The 16,112-nt window shown below is 43.4% G+C and overlaps 1 protein-coding gene across 2 annotated transcripts in view; it reads right to left on the bottom strand.

The window, feature by feature from the left end:
* Window positions 1–301: 301 nt before the first annotated feature.
* The window catches only part of LOC147025594 (N-alpha-acetyltransferase 16, NatA auxiliary subunit-like), a 120,253-nt gene continuing 104,442 nt past the window's right edge, over window positions 302–16,112 (bottom strand). For both annotated transcript variants that reach the window (XM_085886710.1, XM_085886711.1), the window contains 4 exons: window positions 13,876–13,974; window positions 9,970–10,116; window positions 9,571–9,668; window positions 302–551 (listed from right to left, as the gene is read on the bottom strand). In XM_085886710.1, coding sequence (XP_085742836.1) covers window positions 354–551; window positions 9,571–9,668; window positions 9,970–10,116; window positions 13,876–13,974 — 542 coding nt within the window. In that variant the 3' untranslated portion in view covers window positions 302–353. The remainder of the gene's footprint in view (window positions 552–9,570; window positions 9,669–9,969; window positions 10,117–13,875; window positions 13,975–16,112) is intronic.

Below are 16,112 nucleotides of genomic sequence, written 5' to 3'. Positions count from 1 at the left end.
TTTACATAACAGACATCTGACCTTTGACCTCTTGACGACATAATCGATTCAGTTAATCTTTACATCATGATACATACTTTCACCAAATTTGACTTGGATTCCTTCATCCATTCTTAGGTTATAATTTTAATGAAAATCTATTAGGGACACAGGGACAGACAACCTGACTTGTCGGAGGCATAAAAAACAATTCACTCAATGATCTCTTATCCCAAGCTTTATTTATTTATTTATTTATTTATTTCCATTTTGCCCATCAGCTCCAGTTTAAATCCCACCCAACATCCCAACCACCCCACCCACACCCCTGCCCCCCACCACCCCAATTCCCCCCAGTTCAGCACTTGTTCTCATCAGATTTCATTCACCACCCCATCATGATTGCAGTTGTGCACATTGTTGTTGTCCACCGGGGGCGCAAGGTTTGGCGGGCGGAATGCAGCAGCCAACGGGAACAGGGAATGGCACTCGTGCCGATACGAGTCCGCACGCTCACTCCCACCCACACCCAAGCCTCCGCTGCGCAGCGTGTCATACACTTGTACACACACCTGGGGGAAAGCACGAGCACACCCTGTGAGATACTTTCACCGTATAAGAATACTGCACTGTGGCTCATGGGGCAAAAAGAGTGGCGTTCAGTCATTGTTTGGCACCGTACAGCACAGACTATTAATTGTAATACGAGTTCTCACATGGACATCCGAGTTATCGGCCCATTTTATACGAGTACAATCACGCCGGTGGTTTAATTTTCCATTGGAGGGAATTAGGCAGGATTTGAAAGATGCTTCACGTCTCAAATGTTAGTGTTAAACTGATAACGATTGTCGTGTAATTGGCAGGTCAGCACACTAAACCAAGACCAAGCTAAAATGTCTTATTGGCCATTCATGGTGCATTTCTCAAGCACTCACAATCGCTCTGTTTAATTCCATGGTTTAAACCGAATCGTGTTCATTTTTCACAGCCAGTATATACAAGTTTGATTGTTCTTGGTTTCAGTATTCACGATTGGTCGTTAGTCATTCAATCTCTGATGCCAGTTGTGCGTGAAGGCCAGCATCGTTCGGTGTCGGCTGTTAGGAACAATGGCTGCAATCAATAGAATGAAGGGTTATAAGTATAAGTGTTAAGATATTGGGTTCCGACGTCGCCACTCCGACGCAAGGCACTGTCGATGTAACACCAAAGGGTTAGATTCTTGCTTCCCACAGCGGTTAGCCAACTTTGATCAATGTTGATTCCATCCATTGGACAACTGACGATCCACCGTGGGTGTGGGTGAGCAAGATGAGGTGGAACAAGAGCCATTTCACCTTTTCCTCACCCTTCACCCTCCCCATTTTGGCATCGCTTCACGATCTTTACCACTTCAATAATTAATCGGCTTGGACCTTGCCTCAATGGCTTGGCTTGCTTGGTCTTAGCCAGTGTCTTCCTCATGCTTTTCTGGCTCTCGTTAGAAGAGACTCTTTTGCAATGCTCAATGTTGATCGACAGACCATAGCTGCACAAGTCACCAGTGTAACATAACCATAATACGTAATGAGGGAGAATGAGGCAAATTGCACGCATGATGTTATTTCAATAAAAAGCGATTTGAACATCGATTTCTGGGGTGAATAATAACCATAACGTTCACGCTGTGAGGTACAGAGGGTTGCCGAAGCAGTTTCATTTGGCTAAGGAACACAGTCCTGGACGGGTCGCCACTCCGACGCAAGGCACTGTCGATGCAATTTCTCCAAAATTAGCATAATGGGTTTGAGGCTGATAAAAACAATAATAAAATGTTGCTAAAACTTGATATTAAAATAAATGTATGGAAAATGTACTCAAATATGGTATGATTCTATGTGCTTGAACATGTATCCATTTTTACTTTTAATTAACATAATCATATCTTTCCTCTCTATTGAAAGATGTCGAGCTGTCTAGTAAAGATATGATAAGCAGGCCGACCTTTCAAATAAGTTCAATTCAGTACAAGAGACTTGCCTATCATTTAAAAGCTATCTTGCTTTCTCAGGGATTTTTATATATAAGGCACCAACAAGTTGAACAGAGAATATGATTTCAGTAGAACTGGAATGTGAGTCTAAGGAAATGTCCGTCAACACCAGGTTTAGGTCTCTGGGGTTCGGGTGCATATTTGCACGACCGTCTATCCCTCGTCCACATTGTACAACAAGCGGTGCATCCATATTACCTTGGTTTAACTTCAACATCTGTATTTTAAAGAGCAAGACGTGATGGTGATTGTATTCCTGGAGCTTTGACAAACAAAGCTAATTTCACAACACAAGATGAACAATAATTATCTGACATATTTTCTTATTTATCAATTTGCAGAAAAACGATTAAACAAATATGTAAGTGTCAAACTCATTCTGCCAAATTAACATCAGTTATAGCTGAGAGAGATGAGGGATAGTGTTGACACAACTCAGTTTTTATTGCAGTTGCAACTAAGTTTGATTTCAATCAGTCATGTTCATCCGTTTCAATTGGAGCTGAGGTCAGCCGAGGAGAGCAGCATTCATAAAAATAAATGAATTCTCTGAGCTGCACGACAGATCAGATTAAATCTCTCAAATGTGGATCCACTCAATGCGAGTTTCTTTTTCTAAAAGGAAATCGGAAGATGTGTGGAGAGACATTCTACATCTATATTATAAAATGAGCTGTGTAAGTTCACCATTTTGACACACTTCCGGTCACGGGTTCGGCACGACCTCCACAATTTAACATCGTGGCCCTGTCCTGATGTTGCAAGCCAAATTTGGTAGCATTCTGACTGGTGGGTTTGGAGAATAAGTTTTTTTTGAAGGAATTTACTGTCTGCTATTTTGACCTACTTGAAGTCACGTGACCGGAACGATCTTTGGAATCCCCATTACCAGTCAGCAGGAGGACGTTACTGCCAAATTTCAGCTGGAAAAGTCGAAATAGCAGACGGACGGTACATGGTGATGCAATACCTAACCTGGAATTCCAATTCCAGATAACCTAAAAATAAACAAGGACAAATGTGTCCAAGAGTCGCGTCCTAAAGGTTTTGTCGGCTAAAATAAAAAATAAAAAAACAACTTCCGATATTTCATCACGTGCCTTGATTAAGCCAATAGCGAGACCTGTCATAGTGTATTTACGAAATATAGTGTATTTATGAAATAAATAATGTATTTACGAATTTACAATACATTAAATGGAATAATCTTTAAATAGTAACGTGAACTTTTCGAAACTTTAAAGCAAATGTCCGAATATATTTAAAAGTTCATGATAGACGCTCTCAAAAGGCACCCTCAATGCGAGGATGTGTACAGGTGTTTAGTATTTAAGGAGATCCGGATCGTGTATATAAAAGAGCCGAGTCCTAAAATAAAGGTTTTGTCTTCACAAGAAGAAGAAGAACGTCGAGCGTTCTTAGAGCAGTGTTCGCTACGTGAGATGCTGCTCTAAAAAGGTCGGTCTGTGTGTGGATATATGGGCACGTGTCAAAACTGCAAGTGCCAACTCACGACGCTGATTATCCCCACACGGAGGGCAAGATCTCCCAGGAATCCTTTTTTGGTAACTTGAGCGGATTAACAGATTTCAATGAAACCACTTGAAGGAAGTTAACACAACCACTTATCCCTCTCCGTAAAAATATATTTTATCCACAACGTTGATTCCCAATCTACACAAATCTAAACCGTACTCATTCACATTAAAACAAAAATTCTCGCTCGCTTCTTCTTCTTCTTCACTTAAAATAATGCCGAGTCTCGTATCGATTGGATTCAGAAAATGCTTGTTATTGTCGTGTCCATGGGGTTAAATTAATTATCCCTCCCGACCCAGTTGTCGTGGACGGGAGGTTCACACCAACATGGATGGATAGCCGAACTGTTCTACTTGGAGGCAAATGACCGAGATCCCTGGAGATTATAGCGCGCACCAGACGAGCACATTGGTTTATACATGAACCCACAACGAATAGACAAACACAATAGATCTTACAAATGAAGGTTTAATGAACAAAAATCAACGAGTAATAATTGAGATAAGTCAAAGTTTGATAGTAAAAATAAATCAAAGCATGAGGTAGTGAAACAGGAGGTAAACTGAAGGCAAAATTTGAGACGTCTTCATACAGTTACAGAAACAGATAAGGGGAAAAATAAAAGAAAAGAAAATTCCTCCCTTTATTCTGGCACTTAGCTGTGTGTCCAAAGATAATCTTTTAGGAGCCCGGCAATCAAACCGCGTCGTCACTGCGCAGTAAACCGCATCCAAAATAGCGCCAAATCATTCTCTGCACGGGAAACGCACGCAATTCACGCGGATGGCTCCGATGCCAGGAACCGCCGTACAGTCCCTTCTCACGATTGATGTTGCCGATGCCGTCCTTCTCTCAATACCAGGTCTGCTCACAGCTAATGGTGTGGCCTTTCTCTTCACACATACAACGGGATGCTGCCGAGTTATTGCTCAGATGCGCTCTTCTTCTCCTCCTCCTCAGAAACGTATAAACTTCACGACCCAGCTGAACCGTCAATGGCTAGTGTCTTGCTCCAACATGCGGACAAATTCACACAGCACGAACATGAAAATCGCTCTACTATTTCATCATGCCGAGAGGTGAGCAAAAACGAGACCCTCTGTCTCAACCACGTTCCTCACCCAGCTATCTCTACTCTTGTCTCTCTTGCCCCTTCTCTCAAAGTGTACAGACATCACGACTCAGCCGATCAAACAATGATGAGTGTCTGATTTCAGCATGTGAACAAATTCACCCCAGCACGAACAACGAGAATCATGCTGATATTTCGTCGTGCTGAGAGGAGAGCAAAAACGAGATTCTGTCTCAACCGCGTACCTCGCACCAAGAATCTGCTGTCGCACCTTCTGACATCCACTGACCAATCATAAGCCTCAGGGGCGTGACTTGCTGTTCCGCAGCCGAGAAGGCGGGGCTTCTGCCTGCTCGGAAATGCTCGGCTCTGTTGTTGAATTGCGTTCTTCCAACAACAACATTTATTGTTGGCTTGTCACAATTCATTTATTGAAAAGGTCACAGGGGGCTTCACATACTGGGAGAAATTAGCCTTAATCCTGATCTATTTAACACACCAGCCTCCACGTGGTGACACGTAACAATCTTAAGATTAACCTAACCCTTCCTCTCTGCACTGTGTTCTCCATATGTGAGGGGTGGCGGACTGATGTGACATTGGTTCACGGAGGGGAGAAGGCACGTGACCTCAAAAATTCCTCTCACGTGCACACGTAAAAATATGGATTATAAAAGCAGCCGTGTCTGTCTGTCGCTTCTGTTTGTTTTGCTGCAACTTGAGAATGGATTTACGGATTTCAATTAAACCACAACAGAACTAGGAAACTCACAGGAAGGTTTGTGATGAAAAATAAAAAGGAAGGTCGGTCTGTGCATGGGTACATGGGCACACAGGGCGAAACTGTAAACGCCAACTTGCGACGCTGCCCATCACCACATGGAGGGCAGGATCTCCCAGGAATCCTTTTTTGTTCTTGCCCCATGGATTAGCCATTGTAGCAAAGATTGGTATTCCCGTCAGCGAAGTGATGGGTCTTGTATGCTAGTGTACATCAAAGGTCTTTGGGCTCCACCATGTGTGGCTCTTGAACTACTCATATTTCACTCAAACTGCCTCTTCCAGTCAGTCTCCTGAACTATTCTATCATCCAACCGTTATCTTTCGTGGAGATTGTTCTTAAGAAATCACATTATACATTATCTATAAAAACATTTTCGTGTGTTCATGTGTACTCTATTCTTTCATGCCGGAACCGCAGGACTTAGAGGCTCAAAATTTTGGGTGTAGGTACTTCAGTCTGGGCAAGGGGTTAAGCTACCATATGTTGGCCTAGTCATCTGTTTTGATGCCACTAAAGGCCGCATGTATGTTGGCATGTGGTGTCGGGCAATGCTGCCGCCGGCAAAAGGTAACCACCATGAGGCCAATAACTCCACAGCTTTTCAATGTCCAACACATCCCGAAAACCACCAGGAGAAGCTCACCTAGCTGTGCAGCACCGGGTATCCCCAGCTTGTTAGTTATAAAAACTTTACAAGTTTCAAAGCGAAAAAAAAAAACCCCCATTAATATTGCACAAATAGGTGGAGCTGTAACTGCTGCAGATAAATCAATGCTCAATGCTTGGCTCACCTGGAGCAACTCGAGCACAACGCTTGGCTCGCCTGGAGCAACTCGAGCACTACGCTTGGCTCGCCTGGAGCAACTCGAGCACAACGCTTGGCTCGCCTGGAGCAACTCGAGCACTACGCTTGGCTCGCCTAGAGCAACTCGAGCACAACGCTTGGCTCGCCTGGAGCAACTCGAGCACAACGCTTGGCTCGTCTGGAGCAACTCGAGCACAACGCTTGGCTCGCCTGGAGCAACTCGAGCACAACGCCATCCTCGCCTCGAGAAACTTGAGCACAACGCTTGGCTCGCCTGGAGCAACTCGATCACAACGCTTGCCTCGCCTGGAGCAACTCGAGCACAACGCCATCTTCGCCTGGAGCAACTCGATCACAACGCTTGCCTCGCCTGGAGCAACTCGAGCACAACGCCTGGCTTGCCTGGAGCAACTCAAGTACAACGCCTGGCTCGCCTGGAGCAACTCAAGCACAACGCCATCCTCGCCTGGAGCAACTCAAGCACAACGCCATCCTCGCCTGGAGCAACTCGATCACAACGCTTGCCTCACCTGGAGCAACTCGAGCACAATGCCTGGCTCGCCTGGAGCAACCCAAGCACAACGCCATCCTCGCCTGAAGCAACTCGATCACAATGCCTGGCTCGCCTGGAGCAACTTAAGCACAACGCCATCCTCGCCTGAAGCAACTCGATCACAATGCTTGCCTCGCCTGGAGCAACCCAAGCACAACGCCATCCTCGCCTGGAACAACTTGATCACAACGCTTGACTCGCCTGAAGCAACTTGAGCACAATGCTTGGCTCGCATGAAGCAACTCCAGCACAACGCTTGGCTCGCCTGGAACAACTCGAGCTGAATGATTGGCTTGAGGATTCTTAATATGTCCACGCATTTTAAATTCTTTCTCCAACATTCTTATAATTTGTATACGTAATTTGATAGCCAATAGCTCTGTCAGGCCAAGGTAAGTTTAACAATGTCATTAAAAATGTCCCTACTAACAAATGGAGTTCTCAGGATACGAGTGGAGATCCACATCACGCCAGGTGCAACCTTAATGTAAAAAATCAAAAAAAGATTTTTTTTTAACTAGTTGTATAAAATTCTACAAATTGAACTGTCCTGAGGAAGTCTTCTCAGAAAGAGAATGAGGGAAGTGCCAACGGTTCACATCGTTGGATGAGAAACGAAAAGCATCTCTCCGAGCAATCGATGGCGATCCTCAATGCCAGACATGAAATCAGAGCCCTATCCCTCGACATATCGTGTGCCTTCGATGCGGTCTGGCACCCTGCCCTACTCACCCAACTCTCTTCCTTTGGTATCCAAGGACATCTCCACTCTCTTCCTCGCAGACTTCCTCTGCCATATTTAGATGAATTACAAATTATGTTGAAACAATTTCTCCAAATGAAGTTTTATATTCATAACTGAAGATAATTTTCCTTTTTTATTCATAACTGAAGATATTTTCCTGTCACGGCCAACATGTGGCCCTTAATGGAGTTCTCTCATCCCCTCTTCCTGTCCAGGCTGGAGTTCCTCAACGTAGCGTTCTGGGCCCTGTTCTTTTTCTGGTTTTCATCAATGATCTCCCCAACTCTCTGGAAAATCCTCTTTATGTCTTTGCTGATGACTCCACCCTCTGCTGTACCATCTGTCATCCCTCAGACCGGCAAGCAGCAGCTTCTTCACTCACTGCATATCTGGATAAAATCACAAACTGGACCAACACGTGGAACATGTCTTTCAACCCTGACAAATCTCAATCTCACTATGCTGCTCCAAAAGAACCGTCTGAACCCCCCCCCCTCCCCCAAATCTACTTTCTAAAAAATCCTCTTGAAGAAGTCCTTTCATTCAAGCTTCTGGATCTCACTATCTGCCATGATCTTTCCTGGGAAAGTCACATTTCCAAGCTGGTCTCGAAAGCCAGTCTGGGCATCCTCCGTTATGCAAAGTCCTTCCTTGGCACACCTGAGCTCCTGACCACGTAAAAGCTTTCGTCCGCAGCCCAATGGAGTACTGCTCTTCCCTCTAGGCTGGTGCAGCCGACTCTCACCTTCACGCTGTGGAAACCAAGGCGTTTTGTATCAATGGCATCTCCCACGGTGAGGCTGAGTCTTTGGGTCTCTCACTCTCTCAATGCAGGCAGGTCGGTGGTCTTTCTGCCTTCTTCAGTCTCCTTTTTGGCCTCGCCCCCCCTCCCTCCCGCTCTGTCTGAGATGTCCCTCCCATCTCCCATATTTCCGCAGGGTGCTCAAGGTCCACCAGCAACCCCCTTCTGGTAAATCTACCAAAATCAAGAATCACTACTCACCTTCACTCTTTCATTCCTCTTTTTTCCCCACTTTTGAGACAAAGTCCATGTAGTGTCCATCTTATTTACTTTACCTTGTGTACCCTGTGTACCCTGCCCCATCCCTCTCCCTTCCACAGATCTCATGTCTCTGTTCCCCACTGTTTTTCCCTTCCCTCTTGTTTCCTGCTCCCCTTAGTGTGGTGTTTGTGTGTTAAATGTCATATGAGCCTTGACAGCACGCACGCACGCAAACACACACACGCACACGCACACGCACATGCACACGCACACGCACACACTTTTAGAATTTATATAACTAGTACACCCAATCCCAATGGGAGCCACGTGTCATGTTATTATCCTCTCTGGAGTGTATAGATTACAATAGATCTACATGCAGGTCCATTCGCCCACGGTGGATGTGATAAGCATAGCATACCTCAAGGTATGCATCCTCAAAGATGTCGGGATTCCTCCAGATTTCTTTAAGTTTAGTGGTAAACAGCATTTGCGACTGTTTAAAAAGGTAATTGTACATGTTTGTGGTTTAAAACATTTTTACTTCAGTTAGGTTTGCCCCACGATAAGCAATTTATACATGTGAACACGGTGTTTGTCTCAGGAAGAAAAACCCCTTGGGAAGAGGGGATATTAGTCATTAATATTGTTTTGTAATTACATTATATATCTATCTATATATAAATATCTATCTATATATAAATATATATATATATATATATATATATATATATATATATATATATATATATATATATATATAATTTGTTTTATCAGAAGCCTTGGAAGAATGCCACGATTAACTATCTTAATGTGAATATACACCTTAACACGGACCCCCCCCCCCAAAGGTGGGAAAACCCCTTGGGGAGGGTGGCAAATGAAGTTGCTACAACTTCCATCGTGTGACCCTTAGTCCTCCTGTCAAGTTTGGTTGAGAACGGATAAGTAACGACCGAATGCATCGCAGTAAAACAAACAAAAAAAAAACCCAGCTCAGACAGGCAGACACCAGATTGCATATTTTAGTACGTTATACTCTGACAATGACTCACCTTAATGCATCGATCAGTCATGGAATCGTTTAACCGGGTTGCCAAGGAAATGGCATGTTGTTGGGAAGATGGTTCGAGGAAAAACATCATTCGAGCACCTGAGAACACATCGTCAGGTTAGAGTCAAAAGGAAGCGGTTATTAAAGAGTGTTAAAATGCGAACAAAGTCCAAAGTGTCAAGAAATAGGTGAGTTGTGAGCGAAGGGAAAAAGGTGAGAGGCAGGGAAATTTGAGGGAAGGGTGCTGGTCCCGTGTGCAAATGGAAGGGGATGGTGGACAAAATGCGAGGTGGAAAATTTGGGGCAAAAGGCGGGTCAGGGACGGGAGGTGGGATGGGGCCAAAGGCGAAGGATGGGAGGCGGGACATGGGTAAACATTTGGAGGTGAAGAAAGCTGCACCGGCCAGCGAGTGTTGAATCGAAAACTCATTCCGCCTGATGAATGTCTCGTTAAAGGATTCCACTCCATCATCTCCAACCAATCCAGGCAGCTTGTGTTCTAGCACTGTGGCAACAGGGAGTGGTGCCTCAGCCCTCCTTTCTGAAACTGCAAAAGGTGGGTGAGAAAAGGAAGAAAATAATTCCCAAAGGAGAGAAAATAAAATCTTACATCGAGTGCACGCCACAGTCAAGCACTAGTCGAGACGTGCGCTTGACAGATTACAAAGCAATTAGGTTTGTATTTTTCATGAGAAAATCCATTGCATAGAATCATTTGAATATGGAGATTGACGAAAAAATAAATTAATTAATTGAAGGGCACTCTGACGTCGCAATGTCGTCAGAATACTTCTGCCCAAATTATTACATCATCCCAAGTTTGATAAAAAAATCCTTTAACACAGATTCAAAATATTAAATAAATCTGGCTGCCAGACCACGTGTCTGATCAGATTGAAATATAAAACATATATTCCGCATCACGACCAGAACATGATTTTGACGTTTCACATCGATTGATGAAGCGGTTCAAGCGAAAGATTTTGTTTTAAAAAGATTTTTGCTCAATCCAATATGGTTGCCAGACCATGTGACCGATTAATTATTTGTGAACACCCTGGTATCCCCAAACCTTTGGGGACATGTGGGTGAAGTTTCCCCTCGGTCTGTTAAACCATTCTGGAGAAGATTATTTTTAAAGGTTTTAGGGTAACTGTCGAACCAATATCCAATATGGCTGCCAAACCACGTGACTGATGATGGCATGAACCTCTCCCCCATATAATTTAGCCCTTGATGACCCCCAAAATTTTTTATAATGATCAGATAAAGTGTGACGCATGCAATTTTGACGTCACAACAAAGCCACCTATGACATAATTTAAAAAACATAGTAATAATAACTTATTTCCCATGGTGAGAACTTCACGTGTGCCAAGTTTCAATATTTTCCGTAGAGCGGTTTCAGAGATAGAAGTCCAGAGTTTTTCCTTTTTCAAACATGGCTGCCACATCATGTGACCTATGACATCATGATTATCAATAAAACATTCTACATGCGTTGTCACACCTATGGTGAAAACTTTTGTGTCAATTGGACAAGCGGTTGCAGAGAAAATTAGCATGACGTATGTATGAGGTCCATTTAAAAAGTAATGGGACTGAGCCTGCTGTGTGCTCCACTTACTCAACTTGAATGAACGGGTTGAGTCACATTCTTTCACAACATTCCAGCAATATATATGATTGGTGATGGTTGACTGCGCTCATTGTGTGATGTTTTTTTACAGGTCGGCTTTACACGTTGTCTAGTCTGAGTCATCGTGCTATGAGTCGTGAGCAGAGAGCCAATCTGAAGTTTCTTGCCAAGCTTGGCAAAACACCTTCCGAATCCTTCGCAATGCTGCAGCAAGTCTATGGGGAAGAAACGATGTCACGTACACGTGCATTTGAATGGCACAAGATGTTCAAAGGACGGGAGGAGGTTGAAGACGATCCACGGTCTGGAAGACCTTCAGCGAGCAGAACAGCGGACAACATCGAGCATGTCAAGCAGATGGTGCGCGCAGATCGTCGACTCACGGTGCGGATGATTGTTGAGAAACTTTCCATCAACAAGGACACTGTCTGGAGCATCATCACTGAAAATCTCGAAATGCGCAAGGTGTGCGCAAAGATGGTCCCCAAGCTGTTGTCCAAGGACCAGAAACAGCAAAGAGCCACTGTCTGTCAGGACATTATCGAGCGGCTCAAGGACTATCCAGACCTGCTCGGGAGAGTAATTACTGGCGATGAATCGTGGATATTCGAATACGATCCCGAGACCAAATGGCAGAATCGTCAGTGGAAAAGTCCGGCATCACCAAGACCAAAGAAAGCAAGGAAGTTGAAGTCGAAGGTCAAGGTGATGCTCATCGCGTTTGTTGACATCAAGGGCATCATCCACTTCGAGTTTCTACCACAGGGTCAAACAGTGAATCTATACGTGTTCAGGCAGTACAGATCCTCCGGTGCCTCATGAGATCAGTCTGGGACAAGAGGAGGGATCGGTGAGAGAACAACGCCTGGGTGCTCTACCATGACAACACCCTTGCTCACAGTGCCCTGAGCATCTGACAGTTTCAGGCGGAGAGGAACGTGCCAACTCTGGAGCAACCCCCGTATTCGCCAGACTTGACCCTTGTGATTTTTTCCTATTCCCCAAGCTCAAGGGGGTGATCAAGGGGACCCGATTTCCTGATGTGGAGGCCATCAAAAGGGACGTGATGACGGAGCTCCAGAGGATTCCAGAAGAAGCCTTCCGGGGGTACATCGAAGCGTGGAAGAAGAGGATGGACAAGTGTGTGAGACTGGAGGGAAACTATTTTGAAGGGGACAAGCTGTGATTTCAAGATATTTTTTGGAATAAAATTTCTGTGAAGTCAGTCCCGTTAATTTTTAAATGGACCTCGTATGTACGTACGTACGTACTTACGGATGGACAGACAACCCAAAAACATAACGCCTCTGGTGACTTCGTCAGCAGAGACATAAACATCAGGATTGTCGTGAAAACAAACACACTAGCAATGGGAAAATAACTGCAAGGATTGTATGTTAGTGAAAACTTGATTTGTAACCCACTCAATGTGTGGAATATTGGGGGAGGGTTTTTTTTAAATAAAGGGTTACCAACATCCATTGGATGTATGCTTTGAAGAGAGATTAATTTTCATCTGATTATATGCATAATCAATCACATGATGTTGTTATTAAATTATAAATTGTGTAGGTCTGAAGAAAATAAGAACATTGTCATGCAGATAACATCCAAACAAAGGAATGCTGAGCATAGTGGTTCCAACAAAAAAAAATCCAAATCAAATACAATTACCCAATAGTTGTGATTTTGATTTATATCAACAGGATGTAATATCAAAGTTAAACTTGATCCAAAACCCAACTTGTCACGCATCAGAGAAAAGCTCTTCGGAAGAAGCACAATAGGAAGATGATGAAAAAGAAGAGGAAATCGTCACTGGCACAATCCCCTCTTTCACCTCTTCCGTAACGTCTGTTCCCATTTGTCCCTTTCCTTTTGTACCTCACCGATGATGCACCACTCCTCCCCGAGAGCTTTAATAACTCCTCCCACACCACCACCCCTTTCTCTCAAACCCCACCCTTGCCACCTCCCCCCCTCTCCTCAAGCTCTCGTTTCTCCTCCAATCCTCACGGTACAGACATCCCTGACTCGCACATACCTTCACAGTTATCGCCGATTTCACTTTGACGGGCTTAACATCAGGCCAATCTAAAGACAGCTCTCATACCTGTCTCCGTCCTTAAATACCTCTTGGTACCTTGTTTAGTCTGTCTCCACTGGAGCCTTTTCCTCCATCCCACATTTCACTTCAAACCATCCAAAACATCTGACAATATAATCCCTCCCACTTGAGACTGGAGTTCCCCCAATGTAGTGGTGGACCAAGTCTTGTTCCTCATCGAGATATGTGACTTCTTCAAACCTCTGGAAAACCCTCTCTTCCTTTTTGCCAACCACTATGTATCGTACTATATCTCGGCCCTTTCACAGGCAGACATCAGTTACAGTTACATCACTTTGCTGATCTGGAATGGATTAGATGCTCCACTAACTAATGGAAGGTGTCAATCAATCCTTGCAAATCTCGCACTCGTTTGTCATTCACGAAGGATCGTCAAACTAAACCAAGTATCTATTTTGAGGTCAGCCACTGAAACAAATTCATCATCTTGAATTCCAGGTCTCGCCATCAAAAAAAAAATAATAATAAAAAAAAATAATAATAAAATAAAATATAACGAAGCTGAACTCCATCCTCCACTGTGGCAACTCCATACACACCTGCACGGGCTAGCCGGACGAGACGTTCATGCAGCCAAGGGTGGTTAGCGTCAAGGCAAAAGGCTCTGCGTGCAGACTGCAGCATTAGCAGCAGTTTCCCTAGGATGAAGAGTGAAACAGAGGTAAACCAGGTGAACACAGTATCAAATGCCAAATAAGACAAACGGTCTTAAGACCTTATAATACCTAACACGAACATGGACCATTAATAAAAAAATCAAAAAAAATCACTGGACTCCTTATAAAGACTCATTTATTGGTTGACATTTTTCACTCTCCCCAACCTCATCCATCTATATATTACTAAAACTCTCATCATATATATATATATATATATATATATATATATATATATATATATATATATATATATATATATATATATATATATATATGTTCCCAAAATACAGCCAAAATGGTACAAGATAGCGCAAAAATTTTAGGGCCACCTTACTCACCATTCGCCTGCGGTGTACAGCATCAAGTTTCATTCAAATCGGGCAACGAAAAAATTATTTTTAAACCTCAAACATTTCGTGCAGACAAAGAGCTATTTATTTTTAAGCATAAAATAAACATCGCCATTTTGATCTAATACTTCCCTGTTCATCAATAAATAAAATTGTGTTTAGAAGATTACGCACAATAATTTCTTCGACTTTCTTTTCTCCGTTTTTTTTTTTTTTTCTTTTCACGTTGACGCACAAATCCCCTTCTTTTGTAAGAGTGAATAAAATTGCGCACGATAAAATTGCGAATAAAATTGTCCCCCCAATGCACACAAAATTTTAGATCATGCCAAGAAGAGAGAAGCTTCTTTTATAGATCATGCCAAGAAAAGGGAGCAAACGAGTTGCAGGGTGGTCAAGGAACGACGCAAAGAGACGTCGAGAAGCAGTAAGGAGAAAAGGGAACGAGAGACGTAACAAGAAAGAACTGAACGTCTCGAGGATCTCCGAGAAAGAACGCAAAACAGAAGGAACTAGAGGGGGAGCACTCGGTAGAGTGAAAAACCTCCGCCGCCAATACCGCTAGGTCACTCAAGTGAACCTGATATCCTATTCATTCAATTTGACTTCAACAGTGCTCACAGTTATAGTCTGCAACTTTCCCTTTTACTTTTAACTTTTACATACTCAATTCATTCGTCATAACTAGATTCCTTGAGACAGAAATTAATTTTATGTGGGTATATCCACCTGAAGTTCCAAAATCAGCCGCATGTTTTTTGTTGGAAATCACTTATAACATGTAGAAATGCAAAAAAAAAAAAAATCGAAATTTTGTTGAAAAAAAAAAGTTGCAAATTTTTTTTTCTCTAACAATTTTTTTTTTGGGGGGGGGGGGGGTTGGAAATCACTTAAAACATGTAGAAATGAAAAAACAAAAATTCAAATATTTTTCAAAATGGCCACCATAGCGGCCATATTGGACTTTGGACCAAGTCCAAAATCTAATGGCATGATCCTTGGACCATACCTAATCCCCCCACCAAGTTTCATCGAAATCCGTCGAGGAGTTTTTCCGTAATACTGTTCACAAACAAACAAACAAACAGACAGGGGTGAAAACAGCAACCTCCGTCCATCTTCGATGGTGGAGGTTAATGAAGAGATGGAAGATGAAAGAACTGAACATCTCGAGGATCTCCGAGAAAGAGCGCAAAACAGAAGGAATGAAGAGACGGAAGATGAAAGAACTGAACGTTTCGAGGATCTCTGAGAAAGAACGCAAAACAGAAGGAATGAAGAGACGGAAGATGAAAGAACTGAACGTCTCGAGGATCTCCGAGAAAGAACGCAAAACAGAAGGAATGAAGAGACAGAAGATGAAAGAACCGAAAGACTGGCTGAACAGTGGGCCAGAGATACAACAAGACGAAATGCACGACTCGCAAGGAGAAATCGTTCTGCTGATGTTGGTGTAATGACCAAGGTATGCCCTCAGTGTCGAGCGTACCGTTTCTCTGGAGAAACGGGCAAATTTTGCTGCATGAAGGGTAAGGTAAACATTGCTCCTCTGCAGGCACTCCCTGATGAACTCATGAATTTGTACACAAGTGACACACCACAAGCAAACGAGTTCAAAAAGAATATTAGATAATACAACTGTCTCTTTCCACTGACGTCATTCGGTGCCAAGGAAGTGGTGCCACCAAGGAATGGATGGAATCCTTCAGTGATCATTCAAGGACAGATTCATCATTACCTTGGTTCGTTGATGCCCGACCCAGACCA

The sequence above is a fragment of the Eptatretus burgeri genome, chromosome 6, assembly GCF_056783735.1.
Source record: "Eptatretus burgeri isolate ZD-2024b chromosome 6, Ebu_testis_v1, whole genome shotgun sequence".
NCBI classification, from domain to species: domain Eukaryota; kingdom Metazoa; phylum Chordata; class Myxini; order Myxiniformes; family Myxinidae; genus Eptatretus; species Eptatretus burgeri.
This window is presented reverse-complemented; position numbering and strand designations above follow the sequence as displayed.